The 16836-nt window shown below is 35.8% G+C and overlaps 1 protein-coding gene across 24 annotated transcripts in view; it reads left to right on the forward strand.

Moving 5' to 3' along the window:
- Positions 1-15313, forward strand: part of ZMYM1 (zinc finger MYM-type containing 1) — a 28407-nt gene extending 13094 nt beyond the window's left edge. For 2 of the 24 annotated variants that reach the window (XM_086378509.1, XM_086378514.1), the window contains 9 exons: positions 522-594; positions 801-1050; positions 2417-2598; positions 5958-6132; positions 6222-6434; positions 8369-8522; positions 9463-9588; positions 9755-9792; positions 10405-15313. In XM_086378509.1, the coding sequence (XP_086234635.1) occupies positions 2510-2598; positions 5958-6132; positions 6222-6434; positions 8369-8522; positions 9463-9588; positions 9755-9792; positions 10405-12678 (3069 nt within the window). In that variant the 5' untranslated portion in view covers positions 522-594; positions 801-1050; positions 2417-2509 and the 3' untranslated portion in view covers positions 12679-15313. The remainder of the gene's footprint in view (positions 1-521; positions 595-800; positions 1051-2416; positions 2599-5957; positions 6133-6221; positions 6435-8368; positions 8523-9462; positions 9589-9754; positions 9793-10404) is intronic. The other 22 variants (XM_086378538.1, XM_086378546.1, XM_086378473.1 and 19 more) reach the window with 16 other exon arrangements.
- The last annotated feature ends 1523 nt before the right edge of the window (positions 15314-16836 follow it).

Here is a 16836-nt window from a genome sequence, read left to right on the forward strand (position 1 = left end):
CCAAGTAAAGGGTATGACTCCCATTGGATGACAATGGGCAATATTAATATTGTCCATCTAGGAAATACCTGTTACTTCTTCAGTTCTTGAACATTCAAAGACATAGAGCAAGTTTGGGTTGATTGCCTGATGCTCTGAAAAAAAATCCTGCTTTGTAAGACTCATTCAGCCCAGTCTAAGAATTTTTGTTTTTAAGGTCCTTATGAAGACAATTAGCTGTTAGTGATCAGAACAAGAAGGGGAAATAAGTACCATTATTGAGTATGTCTACCCTCTTTTTGTAGTAGCTGCTAAGGGACTATGTTAACAAAAACTTATAAAGTCGTATCTAGGTACAGTAGAAAATAGTGTAATAATTAGTGGGTGTTACCAGCCAGAAGTCACCAGAAGGGGAGTATTTACTTATATACCATGGTTCAATGCAGTAATACAATTCACTGAACAGACTTGAGCATAATATATCATTTTCTATTGATTGATTGATGCTTTTCATTATTTTCAACTTTTTTTTTTTTTTTTAGGAGTACTGTCAAGCCCAACAGCCCAAAACTCAGGAGAATGACCTGAAAATAAACTCTGCATTTTCAGACAGTGGTAATAGAATTACTTAAGTTAATCATATTTATTCTGACAAATATGATGGCCAGTTTATTCTTCTTTTTTAGAATCCCCTTGAATAGTGCATTGATTGTTTTGAGTTTCAAGTCCAGAAGAAGTAACCTCTAAAAGATAATGAAAGAATGCATACTTAATTTTATATAAATACTAATTTTTTTTTCCTTCCTGTTTTGTATTTATAGCTCCTCAGATCACTACAGGCATTCAGCTTTCTCTGGCATCATCTGGCATGAATAAGATGCTTCCTTCAATTTCAACCACAGCTGTTCAGGTTTCCTGTTCTGGTTGTAAAAAAGTTTTTCAAAAGGGACAAACTGCTTATCAGAGGAAAGGTTCTACTGAGCTTTTCTGCTCCACACCATGCATCACTGAATACATTTCATCTGGCAGTTCACCAGCTCTTCCGAAGAGAACTTGTTCAAACTGCTCTAAGTATATAATTCTAAATTATGCCCTCTTTTACTTCCCTACATAGATCTTGATCAGAATGTTGATTGTAATTTTGTTTGTTTTTTTCTGAAGTAATCACCTTGGTTTAGGGTAAAGAAGTTGCTTCTGCTTTTGGTTCCTGCAATAGATTGTTCAGAAGTAGTTTTTGTGTGTGTGTTTATTAAGAGAATTGCAGAAATTAAGACGATAGGAGTTGTGTTTCTCTTTACCTTTATTTTTTTTTTTCTCTTTACCTTTAAATAATGTGACTTCCAAAACTTATTTTCCTCTTCTTTACATTGGAAATTCTCTACAATTGGGGTAACTGTGTGCCCATTCTGTTTTATCATTTAACTGTATAGAAAGTAACTTACTAAAAACTTAATCATAATAAGTTACTTTTTGACCTTCCAAGGAGTAAAGTTTTATAATGCTTCTCTTGTAGTGGCAAGTGAAGTTGTTTCATAATTTTCCTTTGAAAAATTTAATGGCCTTCAGTAAACATAGATGTATGTATGTAGTCTTAAGGTTTCTGTGAACTATTATTGGGGTCTCTTTTGCTAACTTTTTTACTTATGTGAGACAATTTAGGTAAGGAGAAAAGTAATAGTGATTTAATAACATTCAGAATTTTGAACTCTACACTGAGATATATAAAGGTTCAGTGCTTTGAGAGTCATATGGTATTATAAATCTAGTTTGTTATTTCTCATTAAATGCTAGTGTTAAACGTTTTAAATGTTCTTTGTTTCAGAACAAGAGAATACATGAGCCACCAGTTTTGCCACTAAATATGATTAAATGCCTTTCAAATAGTACCTTGTTTGGGGATCAAATTGCCACGATCTGAATCTTGCTTCCTTAGTTCACATTTTGATACTACATGTGATCCCTGAGTGGCTTTATCAACGTCATCTGGGAGCCTGTTAGAACTGTAGAATCTCAGGTTTCCCCAGGCCTATTAATCAGAACTCCATTTATCCCCAAGTGATTCATATACATGCCAAAGTTCAAGCAACATTGAGAACTTCTTAGTATTCCCATCTGTCTTGTTAAATGTACCCAAGAATTATGATCATTCAATAATACATTTAAGTGGTCAGAACAATCCTGGCATGTAATAAGAACCAAGGAAATGTTGGCTGTCGGTGGTATTCTCTGAACAAACTCACAAACTCTTTACATTGGTTGCTTTAGCTCCTCATTTGGCTGCTGCTTCAGGAGTTAGCCCTGGCTTCATCTTCCTCCCCAGAATTCTACTTACCTTTTCTCTTGTGCTTTGTAAACCTTTTAACACTGTACTTTGTTCTTTTTCTTTTTTGCTGTGGGCTGTATGGCATTCTCTTCAGCATGCTTTCTTTCTCTGCAGAATCATAAAACTGGAAGGGACTTTAGAGATCATCCTGTTCAAACATTTTCTTTTGGTTTTGAGAAAACTGAGGCCCTGAGAAGTTAAGGTATCATGTTCCTGTGTTTGGAGTTTATCCGTTACACATCTTCAGCAGAGCTCCCAGGCAGATTGAAAAGGCTGAAGCAGGAAAGATTTAGTGTGTAAGTTGTTCTTTAAGGCAAAGAAATCCAATATGAACAAAAAATCAAGTTTTAACTTTTTCTGGAATAAAAATGTTTTGATACAAAATACTTAATTGGTGGAAAGGTAGTGATGCTTAGGCTAGGAGAGGCCATCCATTGTTCAGAATAATGTGTACTTTTTTCAGAACTTTTTATTCTGCATTCATCTGTGTTCATTAGCATCTTGTACTGATACATACTTCTCAGAATTTTTAGCTTATTACCAGTTACCAGTGAGGTTTTTTTTTAATAACAGTGATTTAAAATCTGTTTTGAGTCAATATAGGGTTGTTTTTTTTTTTTTTGAAGATCAGTTGATTTACAATGTTGTGTTAGAGTCAGTGTAGTTTTTATTCTGGTTCATGAGCCAATTGAAAGATAGCTTTGAAAATGACATTTTAAATCATGTTAGAAAGATAAGACCCTTTATTTATTTGGCCATACCTAAAGGAGATCAGTCCTGGGTGTTCATTGGAAGGACTGTTGTTGAAGCTGAAACTCCAGTACTTTGGCCACCTGATGTGAAGAACTGATTCATTTGAAAAGACCCTGATGCTGGGAAAGATTGAGAGCAGGAGGAGAAGGGGAGGGCAGGATGAAGTGGTTGGATGGCATCACCAACTCAATGGACACAAGTTTGGGTAAACTCCGGGAGTTGGTGATGGGCAGGGAGGCCTGGCGTGCTGCAGTTCATGGGGTCGCCAAGAGTTGGACACGACTGAGCGACTGAACTGAACTGAACCACATGTCTTGTAGGATCTTAAGTTTCCTGACCAAGGATTGAACTGTGTCACCCTTGGCAGTGAAATCACAGAGTCCTAACCCCGACTGCCAGGAAATTCCCATTTTTTTTGTTTTTGTTTTTTTTTTAATAAGGCCTTAGTATATTAGAAGCCAGCAATCTAGTATGCTAGTAGCAGTAAAAGCCAGTAAGCATTTTAGACTTCCATGCTTCTGCCAGTGTAGTTTCTTCTGCCTTCCTTCCCCTCTGGCTAATTTCTTACTATCTGAAAGATCTGCCTCAGATATTTGTACCCTTTATCTGTTCCCATACCATTCCTTCCTCTCCTTTCCCCCACCTACCACCCAGATAATTGTTCCATGGTCTGGGTTTTCATAGTGTCCATAACTCCCAAAACATTTTTCATAAAATAAAATTCTTAAAGAATTGATATTGTTGGCCCTCCACCTGAGTCAGTGCCCAAGGTGCCACTCACGGCCCCCACTGAAGCCACCTCCACTGAGCAGGCGGGCCCCCAGAGTGCTCTGTAGGTGTAGACTGGGACAGGAACAGGCGGGTCTCCTACACAATACTTCATCCTGAAGAGTTGTGCCTACTTTGTGGCCAGTGGCAAGCTCAATCACCAGAGATGATTGTTGGTGAAAGGGATGAATACACATGAGGCTGAGAGAAGGTAGTACAGATTTGTATGGGAAGCCTCAGTCCTTGCTGTTGTAAATAGATGGGTTACACATTCAGTTACTATTTCAGACTTGTACCAGCTGCATTTTCTCACAATAAAGCTGTATCCTGTCAAAAAAAAAAAAGAATTGATATTGTTCCAGTTAGACTATGAACCTCTGGACATTAGGGACTAGATTACATTCATCTTTGTATGCCCAAATCCTAAACACTGTTAGGGACACAGTGAATCCTAGAAAAACATTTTGTCACAACTCAGATACTGCATTTAGAGCTACAGCTTAAACCAGTAAATGACTGGTGTTAGGATAATGAAAACTGATGTATTATTTTGGTGCTGTTTAAGGAGGCAGAAAGAAAAGTACAGATAGTCCCCAACTTCCAGTGGTTCTCCATGATGACTTTTTGACTTTACAGTGGTGCTAAAGTAGTACACATTCAGCAGAAACTTACTTCAAATTTTGAATTTTGATCTTTCCCTGGGCTAGTACAATAATATGCAGTATGATATTCTCACAATGGGAGGCAGCGGCAGTGAGCCCCAGCTCCCAATCAGTCACATGATCACAAGGATAAACAACTCATAAACGTAAAAATTATTATGTACCCCTACAACCATTCTTTCACGTTTGGTACCATATTCATTAAGTTATATGATATATTCATCACTTTATAATAAGACTTTTTATCGGATGATTTTACCCATCTGTAGGTTGTTAAGGTAAGTGTTCTAAACACATTTAAAGTAGACTAGACTAAGCTATGATGTTCTATAGGTTAGATGTACATTTTCAACTTATGATATTTTCAGTTTAAAATGGGTTTATCTGGACATAACCCTGTCATAAGTCAAGGAAGATTTGTACCTAAAAATTTGTTCATATTGGGGTATTAAAGTAGTGTTGATTTCAGGAGTATTTCATTTGGAAAACTATTATCTTGAAAGATTGATACTCTGAAGGATCTAGGTAGCCAGAGATTTTGTTTTTTCCTGTAGTAGCAGTTCTCAGATTTTCTGGTTTCTGGATCCCTTTACATACAACAATTTTTGAAGACCATCTTTATTTTATGTAGATCACATCTAGCTATACATATATTGTGTTAGAAATTTAAACTGAAGAATTTTTAACTATTATTAACTCAGTAAATAGTGCATATTGACATAAGTATTTTTTTATGAAAACAGCTTTTTAAAAAAATTAGTGAGCATTGTTTTATTAGTATGGCAAACTGCTTTACTGTCTGGCTGGATTTTCATATCTACTTCTGCATTCAGTTTGTTACAAAATGTTGTTTTGGTTGAAGTCTAAAGAAAATCTGACCTTACAAATAAATAATTGAAAAAGGGAGGAGTGTTTAGCTTTTGAGATAGTTGTAAATGTGTTTTTGATACTACTTGAATGGTAATTTCTTAAATGTCAGTTGTAGTGTGGAATCTGAAACCACATCAGTGAATTTTTTGTACTGTCACCTGAAAATTTAGTGGTCTGTTTGTACTTAGAATGGTTCTTTTACCCACAAATGATTTTTGCTGCATATTATCATCATTTGGAAAATACTGATTCCCTGAGGTATGCAGACTTCCAAATGTTGTCATTTCATTATGGAGTATTTTAAAATCACATTTGCTTTTGTTTTTTTGTAATTTATTTAGTTCTTACTCCTTTTTTTATTCTATTCTGACTTTTTTTTGGGGGGGGGGGGCCTTGCCCTGTGGCATGTGGGATCTTATTAGTTCCCCAACCAGAGATCAAACCAAATTCAGATTTTCTTATTTCAAGGCTTATGTTTCTACTATTTTACGGTTCTTCAGGTATATGAAACAAGGGGAGAGAGTTATTTAAGGGAGTGGTTTAGGTTATGAAGAGAAAATAATTGGAGTAGTTTAATGGTGCCCTTGTTGTTTATTTTTTAGAGACATTTTAAATCTAAAGGATGTGATCAGTATTCAGCTGGAAGATACTACCACTAGCAAAACTTTTTGCAGTCAGTCTTGTCTTTCATCATATGAAGAAAAAAGAAAGCCAGTTGTTACCATATGTGCTAATAGTGTTTCAGCCAAGTGCAGCATGTGTCAGACGACTACTGCTGTAAGTTGCAATATTTCTTAACCTTTAGGGATTCTGAATATTCTGCTTAAATATCAGAGTTTTTACTGGATCTTTTTTTTTAATCCTAGATTCAGTACGAAGTAAAATACCAGAGTGTGAAACATAGTCTTTGCTGTAATGCCTGTTTTTCAAAATTTCACTCCGCTAACAACCTCATCATGAACTGTTGTGAGAATTGTGGAGCTTACTGTTCCACTAGCTCTAGTATGTTTCATATACTTCAAATGGAAGGACAGTCTCATTACTTTAATAGTTCAAAGAGTATTACTACACATAAGCAGGTATGAATAAAGATCACTTCATTTTGAATTTGATTGCATAAGACTCAAGTGAGAAATGGGACAGTTGACTCCCATTAGTTGGCTTGTACTCCCATTAGTTGGCTTGTGAATGTTTTCACCTTAGGAAAATGTGGGGGTATAGATTTTAGTATCATTGGAATTATTTTTAGTTGGTAAGATAATGAAAGAGGTGAAAGAATAGTTCTTTTTTACACAACAGTTCATTATAAAAGATGCATGGAGATTTTCCTGAAGAATCTCAGGGTGATCACCTTACCTTGAGAAAAGGCCAGCAGAAGGAAGCTTATTTATAAACTAGATGGCAACAATAACAATAGCCTGTTGGTCAGTAAGACTCAACCACAGAAATGTTTTTTATTTTTAATTCCATATATTTAATTCTTACACCTCATAAGCAAGGCTGAAAGATGAATCAAGAATGTCGCATGCTTTTCTGAATCAGGAATCCTAGTAGGCAGTAAACCAATGAGAAATAATCCTCTATTTCTGATAGGAGAGCCTTGGATGTGTGGCTCTGAGAACAGAGAAGCTGACCCTGCTCTACTGGATTGAGATGACACAGTTAGTGTTCTGAGTCCCTTTCATGAGGTGGACTGTCACATGTCTTGCACATTCAGATACTGTTTTGAAATACAACTCTATCCCTGTAAATTCTTCCTTAAAACAAGCAGTTGAAGATGGGAGTCTCAACAAGCCACAATTCAAATAGGTCATCTGGGAACCACAGCTTTTCTGTGGCAGAATTCCCACACCATGAGAGTATCCTCCCTTGGGACCAGAAATGGGAGAACAAAGGGCATAGAACTCTGTCTGAAAACAGTTAATGCCATTCCTTCTTTTCTTTCTTTACCCCTCACAGTCAGTAAATAGACCTCCCATTTTAAGAACCTATATTTGAGTACTCAGTTATTCGGCATGTGTGATAGGGTACGACTGATTTGGCTAGATGAGTTAAAAGGCACATCTGACACAATGCCATGCTACATTTAAGGTATTGTATGATTTTGATAATGGAGAAAACCCATACTGTTAGTGAACTGTAGTCAGGAATTAGATTAAGTCTTGGCTTTCCCACGTGAGTAATATGTTAATTATATCACTCTTGGTTAATATTAAATATTGGTGAGTTGTTACATTTCTCAAAATATGAAAATTCATACTGATAAGGGACAAAAATAGTAATTTTCAAAATTATACTGTTTTTTGTTACATTGTTCCTTTACCAACATTCTTTCACAGAAAACCTATTATCTGTATTTGTCTTTGCATTTTGTACGCCTAAAAGCTGTTTGATTTCATCACTGTTAGTGTTAACTAACCGTTTCACCAGAAAGAGCAGGTGGTGAACCTCTCGATTTCTATCCTTTTCCTTTGCACACTTAGCTGCTTACAGAATGCACTGTGTTCTGTACCTCTCACTGCTTGTATGTAGCTTTCTTAGAATATGCTTGCAATTTTTACCATGAAGTTAGGCTAGAAAACAGTGATTCCCACAGCATTTTGTAATGTGTATTAGGCACTTTTTTCTGACTCCTCCTTAGCACCAGTGGAAGGCTTTCCTTTAAAGGCTGATGCCCAAGTTGGCATTGGGGAAGGATCTGTAATTATAAGACTTGTGTTCGTTTATGAAGTTGGGTTTGATTTCTTGGAATGAAGAGCATCTTATGACCACTTCATTGCTTGCATATGTATTGTTATTGCTATTAATATACCTAACATAATACAAATAATTATCTAATAGATTAATCAGTTTCCTTTCATTTTAGTCATTACAACCTATAAGGGCCTTTTTTTCTGGTTTTTAAGAAAGCGCAAAAATGTGACTTTGTTGTTATTATAATATTTCAATTAAGCATGGTAGTGGGTATATGTCATAGAGCAAGAATCTGAACGTTATTTTACTCTCTTAACAGAAACCAGCCAAATCACTACCACCTGTTCTTTGCAAATCATTGAAGCCCACAGATGAAATGATTGAGACTACCAGTGACTTGGGGAAGACAGAGCTTTTCTGCTCTATTAATTGTTTCTCTGCTTACAGTAAAGCTAAGATGGAATCTTCTACAGGTATTATTTGCTTAGCAGTTATCAGAGATTTAGTAACTGTTGAACAATATTACTGCTTTCCCTTAATTTATAACTTTGATTCATTGCCAAATTAAGCTGACTTAAAACAGGTAGTGGCTGGAGTTGAGGCCTGGGAGGGTGGGGAGGAAGCAGGGGGGGAAAAAAAAAATCTAAAACTTGTTTCAAAGAAAGATTTTCCATTGTTTTTGCATGAAAGGAATGCCACTTCATCACAAGATTTAATATTTACTTGTAAAGATTGTTGTATTAGAATACAGAATCTTCTACTTTGCCCTGCTTTATAAAAACAAGGCTCTGAGTTACATTTTTCACATGAAGCAGAGCTAGTTGAAAATACTTTGATGTTCACTAATAGAAAGGGATAGATAATCCAGAGCCAACTATGTATTCCACCAAAGAGTCTCATATAGGACCAGTAGTGTTAATTTCATAGACAGTAGAATGAATAATTCCCTTGGGGCTTAGGCATCATGCAGATGGACTTACTATAGAAATCTCTGCAATACCTAAGACACCAGCCTAGCTCCTTCATATTGAAGTTGATGAATCCTGGAATGGTTAGAAATGATACCTGTTAGGAGATCCTATAGGAATCTTTTTTGTGTTCTTCATGGGTAATTTCACAGTAAAGATTTGCTTGAAACTTTAAGCAAATAATACGAAAGGACTAAGAAACTGTGCAAACGTAAAAAGATATGAAAAATGTAAATTATCAGTTTAATGTTGGTGTTAATGTTATCCTAAAGAACCTGGCTATTCGTAAGCCCTAATAAAAAGTACTCCAATACTCATCAATACTTAAAGCTATTAGATACTTATGTTATTCATTGAGATACTTGTTATTAAACAGTGCTTTCTGACTGGTTGATTCTGCCTGGTTTATAAGAAATCTTTTCATTTTTATCAATAAATGTTTCAGTGGTACGTGATGCTTCAACGAATCTCCCTTCTCCAAAGAAAGATGCAACTCCAGTTATAAGCAATATAGTGTCATTGGCAGATACTCATGATGCCCTGCCCATTGTGAACTCTGATGTATTACAAGGTAAAAATTGATGTGAAGATATTTGACATATACACTGTTTTGCCATACTTGATTATAGAATCTGTCTTTATTCTATTTCCTTTCAGTTGTCTAATATGAAATAAATATAATTAATGATACTATTTTCTAGCTTATGGTGTAAGATCTTGAATTTATGCTTTAACAGGTACAGTTTCTTCAGTAACAGCAAATGTCATTGAGGATGTAAGTTTTATTTTTAATTGTTTTTGCTACTGCCTTTTAAAAAAAAATTATTTATTTTTGGCTATTCTGGGTCTTTGCTGTTGCATGGGCTTTTTTCTAGTTGCTATGAGTGGGGCTACTCTCTAGTTCCAGTGTATGGGCTTCTCACTGTGGTGATTTCTCTCGCTGACCACGGGCCCTAGGCACGTGAGGTTCAGTAGTTGTGGCTCCCAGGCCCTAGAGCTCTGGCTCAGTAGTTGTGGCACACAGGCTTAATTGCTCTGTGGCATGTGGGATCTTCCTGGACCAGAGATTGAACCTGTGTCTCCTACACTGGCAAGCAGATTTTTCACCACTGAGCTACCTGGGAAGCCTACTAACTGCCTTCTTTTTTAAGCTTTCCTTTTTTAAACATATTATATGTGTATTTGAACATATTCATTCCTGTTTTGATCCTGGAGCTCAAAAACATAGAGCAATAAACACGTTTTGGTATTCACATTCAGATTCCTAGATCTCAAGTCTGACTTGAAATTATTAATGAGAATACTGAGTTATAATAATTGTTAATGTTTCCCTCTTTAATTGACTGTTTGAAAACTGTTCAAACAAATGTTGTCTTTTTCTCCCAAGATTTCACCCAGTGAATCAAGTAATAGTGTGCAGCAGCCAAGCCTTTCACCACCGTCATCTGTAGTCAGTCAGCATACGGTTGCCTTAAATACAGAAGAACAAAAAGGTCATATGTTAAACCAAAATGCTACAAACAATATGAAATCCATGAAAAAAAGTGACAGACTACGTCACCCAAAATTTACATCCAAAATACAAAAAGTTAAAGGTAAATCACGAAGTATTAAAAAATCTTATTTTCAACGATTAGAAAACAGTATTAAAAAGGATGTAATATTTTGTTATTCATGCCAGTTGTTCTGCCAGAAAAAATTTAACTATGGAAGAGAGTCACTTAGAGCGCAAGGAATTTCCCATTGGAAAAAAACTATGGAAAAATTCAGAAAGCATGAAAAAAGTGAAATGCATTTGAAGTCATTGCAGTTTTGGAGAGAATACCAATTTTGTGATGAAGCTGTTAATGACACTTTATCTAATCAGTCAAAACAGATTGAAGGAAATAAAAAGTACCTAAAGCTTATAATTGAAAATATTTTATTTCTTGGGAAGCAATGTTTATTCTTAAAAGGAAATGACCAGTCTATTTCGTCTGTGAATAAAGGCAATTTTTTAGAATTGTTAGAAATCCGAGCAAAAGATAAAGGAGAAGAAATATTTCGACTTATGAATTCACAAGTTGACTTCTATAATAGTACACAGATTCAAAATGATATTATTGAAATAATAAAGACTGAAATATTGCAAGATATTGTAAATGAGATCAATGTCTCCTCAGCTTTTTCAGTAATATGTGATGAGACCACTGATGGTGCCACTAAAGGACAGTTCTCAGTTTGTGTGAGATACCCACAGAAGACATCAAAGGCTGTGTTAATTAAAGAAAGATTTTTGGGTTTCATAGATGTTGAAGAGATGACTGGGACCAGCTTACACAGGAGTATCAAAGCTTACCTGCAGCAAATTGGAGTTGATTTGAATAAAATACGAGGCCAGGCCTATGATAGCACCAGTAATTGGAAGGGAAAATTTAAAAAAATTGCAGCAGAATTTAAGAAGGAAGAGCCAAGAGCTTTATACCTGCATTGTTACACACATTGTTTGGATTTAGCAGTGATTAGGTTTTGTAAAGAAGTAAAAGAGCTCCGAAGTGCTCTAAATACTCTCAGTTCTTTGTTCAACACTATTCATGGGGAAATGTCGGTAAATTTTCAAAACATTTATAAGCTGAGTCAAAGCAAAACATGCAAGAAACACATATCACAACCGTGTTGGACAGTCCATGATAATACATTACTGTCTGTGATTGAGGGTCTTCCAGAAATCATTGAAACGCTGGAAGTTCTATCAAACCATTCTTCAAACACAAGTTTAGCTGATGAATTGAGTGATTTGTTGGCATTGGTTTCTAAATTTGAATTTATCTTTTGTTTGAAATTTCTTTATCGAATACTAAGTGTTACAGGAATTCTTTCCAAAGAGTTTCAAAGTGAAACAATAGACATTTTTTCTTTGTCTTCAAAAATAGAAGCAATTTTGGAGTGTTTATCATCTGAAAGAAATGATACTTATTTCAAAGCTATCTGGGATGGAGCAGAGGAAATATGTCAAAAAATAACCTGTAAAGGTTTTGAAGTTGAAAGACCTTCATTTCAAAAAAGAAGAAAAATTCAGAAAATTATAGATCCTGGCAATTCAGACAGTATGTTTTTTCCTACCTCAACAGAAGAACAATACAAAGTTAATATTTATTACCAAGGCTTGGATACTGTATTGCAAAATTTAAAATTGTGTTTTTTAGAGTTTGATTATTGTAAAATGAAGCAAATTTCAGAACTGTTACTTAAATGGAATGAACCCTTAAATGAAGCAACAGCCAAAGATGTCCAAGAATTTTATAAATTTGATGCAGACATCATCCCAGAACTTAGATTTTATCGGCACTATGCAAAGCTCAACTTTGTCCTGGAATATGATTTTATCAACTTCAGCAATCTTGGCCATTTATTTATTCAGCATGGTCTTCACAATAATATTCCTTGCATATCAAAGCTATTATATATTGCTTTGTCTTGGCCAGTTACTTCAGCAAGTGCTGAAAACTCATTTTCTACACTTTCTCGTCTTAAAACATATTTATGTCGTACCAGGGGACAAGAAAAGCTTAGTGGCTTAGCCCTAATGGCCGTTGAGCAGGAATTGGTAGATAAACTGATGGAACCTGAAAGGCTCAATGGAATTGTGGAAAAGTTTATCCTTCAGGTGAAAGAAATATAGTACTTGCTAGCTTGCATTCACCTGAAAGAATTTTTATTTCTGTTGTATATTATAGTTTTTATTTCAAATGTGTGTCTTTTTAAGAAAAAAGGTTTTTCATCAGAACATGTAGCATTTATCGGTTCAAAATTCATGACATAGAATGATACATAGTGAAAAGTCTCCATCCCTTTTTAAATACTCATTTCCCCCTCCCACAAGTATTCTCTGTTTCTCTTAAATATCCTTCTGGAGATACTTAGTCATAAATGTACTGTACACACTGTTCTTCAGCTTGCCTTTTTCCTTTAACATGACATTTTTGTCATGTTCTGTATATCAATACATAGAGTTTTAGAGTCTTTTTTTAATAACCACATAAGATTTAATTGTATGGATGTACCAAAATATATTGGAGCAGTCCCTACTGATAAACATTTTCTTTCCAGTCTATTTCAGTTGCAGATATCGCTGCATTTAATAACCTTGTACATAGGTCATGTTGCTATAAAATAAAATTTTAAACTGGAACTATTAGGTCAGAAGATTTACACATTTTTATTTTTCATAGATATTGGCAAATTGCTTTCTATAAGGATTGTATCATCTTATAGTCCCACCAACAATGTGAGAGTGCCTATTTCCTCAAATCTTTATTAATTATTAATAAACATTTTGATCATTGCAAAGTGTTATTTGAATAATGGTATGTTGACCACCTGTTGCAAAGAACTGACTTTGGAAAAGACCGTGATGCTGGCAAAGACTGAAGGCAGGAGGAGAAGGGGACAACAGAGAATGAGGTGGTTGGATGGCATCACCAACTCAATGGACATGAGTTTGAGTAAACTGTGCGAGTTGGTGATGAACAGGGAAGCCTGGTGTGCTGTAGTCCATGGGGTCACAAAGAATCAGACACGACTGAACTAAACTGACTGATACTAATCTCTGTGGAGATGAAATCTCAGTGGAGTTTTTTGTTTTCACTTAAAAGAGTTGTTATAGTTTCTGGTCTTATATTTATGTCTTTAATCCATTTTGAGTTTATCATTGTGTGTGGTGTTAGGAAGTATTCTGATTTCATTCTTTTGCACATAGCTGTTCGGTTTTCCCAGACCATTTATTGAAGAGGCTGTCTTTGCCCCATTGTATATTCTTGCCTTCTTTGTCAAAAATAAGGTACCCATAGGCGCATGGGTTTATTTCTGGGCTTTCTGTCTTGTTCCATTGGTCAGTCTTTCTGTTTTTGTGCCAGTACCATACTGTCTTGATGACTGTAGCTTTGTAGTATAATCTGAAGTCAGGAAGGTTGATTCCTCCGGCTCCACTCTTCTTTCTCAAGACTGTTTTGGCTATTCAAGGTCTTTTGTGTTTCCATATGAATTGTGAAATTTTTTGTTCTAGTTCTGTGAAAAATGCTATTGGTAATTTGATAGGGATCATATTAAATCACATTTGAATTTCCTTTTCTGTGAAATCTCACATTTAAACATTAAAACTAAATTTTGCTGTGGTTTTGGTTGACACATAGCTGGATGACAGTAGGAATTCCTAATCTACTTTATGAGAATGTGACTGTTTTTTGAAATAATTCTGATAGAACTCTTTTTCTGTCTTTACACTTGGTGTGCATCATTCCATGCATATATGATTTTATACTTTAATACATAGCCTTGCTCCACCTGATTGTAAACTTTATGTAAAACTTTAAGTCATATTCTACTTATCTTTCTGCAGTTTGCCTTTTTCACTTTGAGATTTATACATGGATTTCTAGTTGATACATTCTAACTGCTGAATTTGTTTTTGTTCAGTGGCTCAGTCGTGTCTGACTGTGCAGTCCATGGACTGCAGCAGGCCAGGTTTCCGTGTCCTTCACCATCTCCTGGAGTTTGCTCAAACTCATGTCCATGGAATCAGTGATGCCATCAAACCAATGGATGATGCCAATCTCATCCTCTGTTGTCCCCTTCCCCATTCCATTATATGAATATACATGTTCATCCTTTATTTAAATAGGCATTTTATATCATCTGATTCTGTATTTTTATAATACTGCAGTGATCCTTTGTGTATGTGGTATACACTTGTACATCCAGCAAATATTTTTTCAGCATGTATGATACGCCAGACACTATTCTAGCTGGCAGAGATCCAGCAGAGAATAAAATAAGGCCTTGACTCTGGTGAAACTCACCTTTCTCATGTGGAAATCAAAGATGTTAGAAGAGGTTGCTTAGCAACTCATATAGATAGATGATAATACAGAAAAGAATATTTTTATGCTGCATAAGATAAAAGATGAGGCTTTGAAAGGGCTGAGGCCACTTAGGTTGTTCAGTTGCCAAGTTGTGTCTGAATCTTCAATGAGTCAGCTGTTCACATCAGGTGGCCAAAGTGTTGGAGCTTCAGCATCAGTCCTTCCAATGAATATTCAGGGCTGATTTCCTTTAAGATTGACTAGGTTTGATCTCCTTGCTGTCCAAGAGATTCCCAAAAGTCTTCTCCAGCACCACAGTTCTAAAGCATCAGTTGAGGAGGGTTCAGGATGGGGAACACATGTATACCTGTGGTGGATTCATTTTGATATTTGGCAAAACTAATACAATTATGTAAAGTTTAAAAATAAAATAAAATTTTAAAAAAAATGATAAAAGCAAGAAAGTGTTCTTTGGAGGGGATCTCACCACATAAAATAAAATTGGAAAATACAAAAAAAAAAAAAAGCATCAGTTGTTGGGCACTCTGCCTTCTTTGTGGTCCAGCTCTCTCTTACGTGGCCCACAAGCTGGGAAGGTCTGTTCTAAGGTACTTACTTTGAAGTGGACTTGATGGGTCAAGACTGTGCGTTAGACGCCTAGTTGAACCACTTTTCTACTCCCACCCATAATACCTGTATCTGTTGTTCCACATCCTTGCCAACATTTAATATTGTCACTTTACTCTTTAAAAAAAAATCCATTGATTTCTACTTTAATAGAAGGGAGTTAATCTTTCATATTCCATGCTTATTGCATACGTTTTCATTTCTTTCTGTTTTGTATGAACGTGCTTAACGCTGTGACCTTTCCTCTGAAGTCACCTTTGCCTACTATGTGTTTGTCTCATTTTTGTTATTTTCTAGCAGTTTGCATTTGTGATTTCAAGAGCTTGGGTGTTTTTTTCCAAATGTTATATTACTTTTTAGTACTCTAAAGTCAGTAATACAAAATTTAGAACTGAAAAAGGAAAATGAGAACTACAATAATTAAAATGGGATTCTTGGTAATTCCCTGGTTGTTCAGTAGTTAGCACTCGGCACTTTTGCTGCTGCGGATCCAGGTTCAATCCCTGGTTGGGGAAGTAAAATCCCATAGTCTCTGCAGTGCAGCCAAGGAGAAAAAAACAAGCACTTTCTTTGTTGAATATTTACTATATAACCTTAGTACTTTTCTCAGTGCTTGTTGTTATTTCACTTCTCACAACCAGTCGTTTTATGGAAGAAACTGAAGTCATAGAAGTTAATGATCACATAATTAGTAAATGTTGGGTGAATCTAGGATTTGTACCAAGACAACGTGACTCCAAAACTCATGCTTCTAATCACTATGTTCTACTACCTTTTATATAAATTATTATCACAGATGTTCTAAATAAAAAATCCACTACCAGGAGTACATTGAAGAATAGAAGATGACAGAAATAGCTGCATTCTCTTAATCTCCCAGCTTCCTTCATAAAAGCAAAAATCTATGCATGGCATCTGTAGCAAGTCTTGGTGACACGGTATCCCCACAATCCCAAAATAAGACCAGATAGTGACAAACTCAAAAGCAGCTATAAAACCTGAGTAGTGCCAGCTATCTGTGTGGAAGGTCATGGACAAAAAACAATGGGACATCTGATGGCCTTGAGAAAAGGGTGTCTCCCAAAACATTGCCACAGGAAAGTGTGGCAGGCCAGTTTCAAAGCAGCCACAAAAGTGAAGATTCCTGCAGCTGCTAATATGCAGGTGTTTAAGAGGATTGCTAAACTCCACACTTGTCTTGAAACTAACAAATGTAAGCTTTCTTCCAAAACAACCTTTTTAAGGAGAAACTGCTGGCTCTGGACACCAGTTTCAGCAGGAATGGACAATAGGGGCAAAGGAAAGAACAGAGTGAAGTGGGGGAGAAACGAAGCAGCTGTCAGAACTAGGTC

Source organism: Bos grunniens, chromosome 3, assembly GCF_055505025.1.
Source record: "Bos grunniens cultivar Pamir isolate PY7600 chromosome 3, Bosgru_T2T1.0, whole genome shotgun sequence".
In the NCBI taxonomy this organism is placed as follows: domain Eukaryota; kingdom Metazoa; phylum Chordata; class Mammalia; order Artiodactyla; family Bovidae; genus Bos; species Bos grunniens.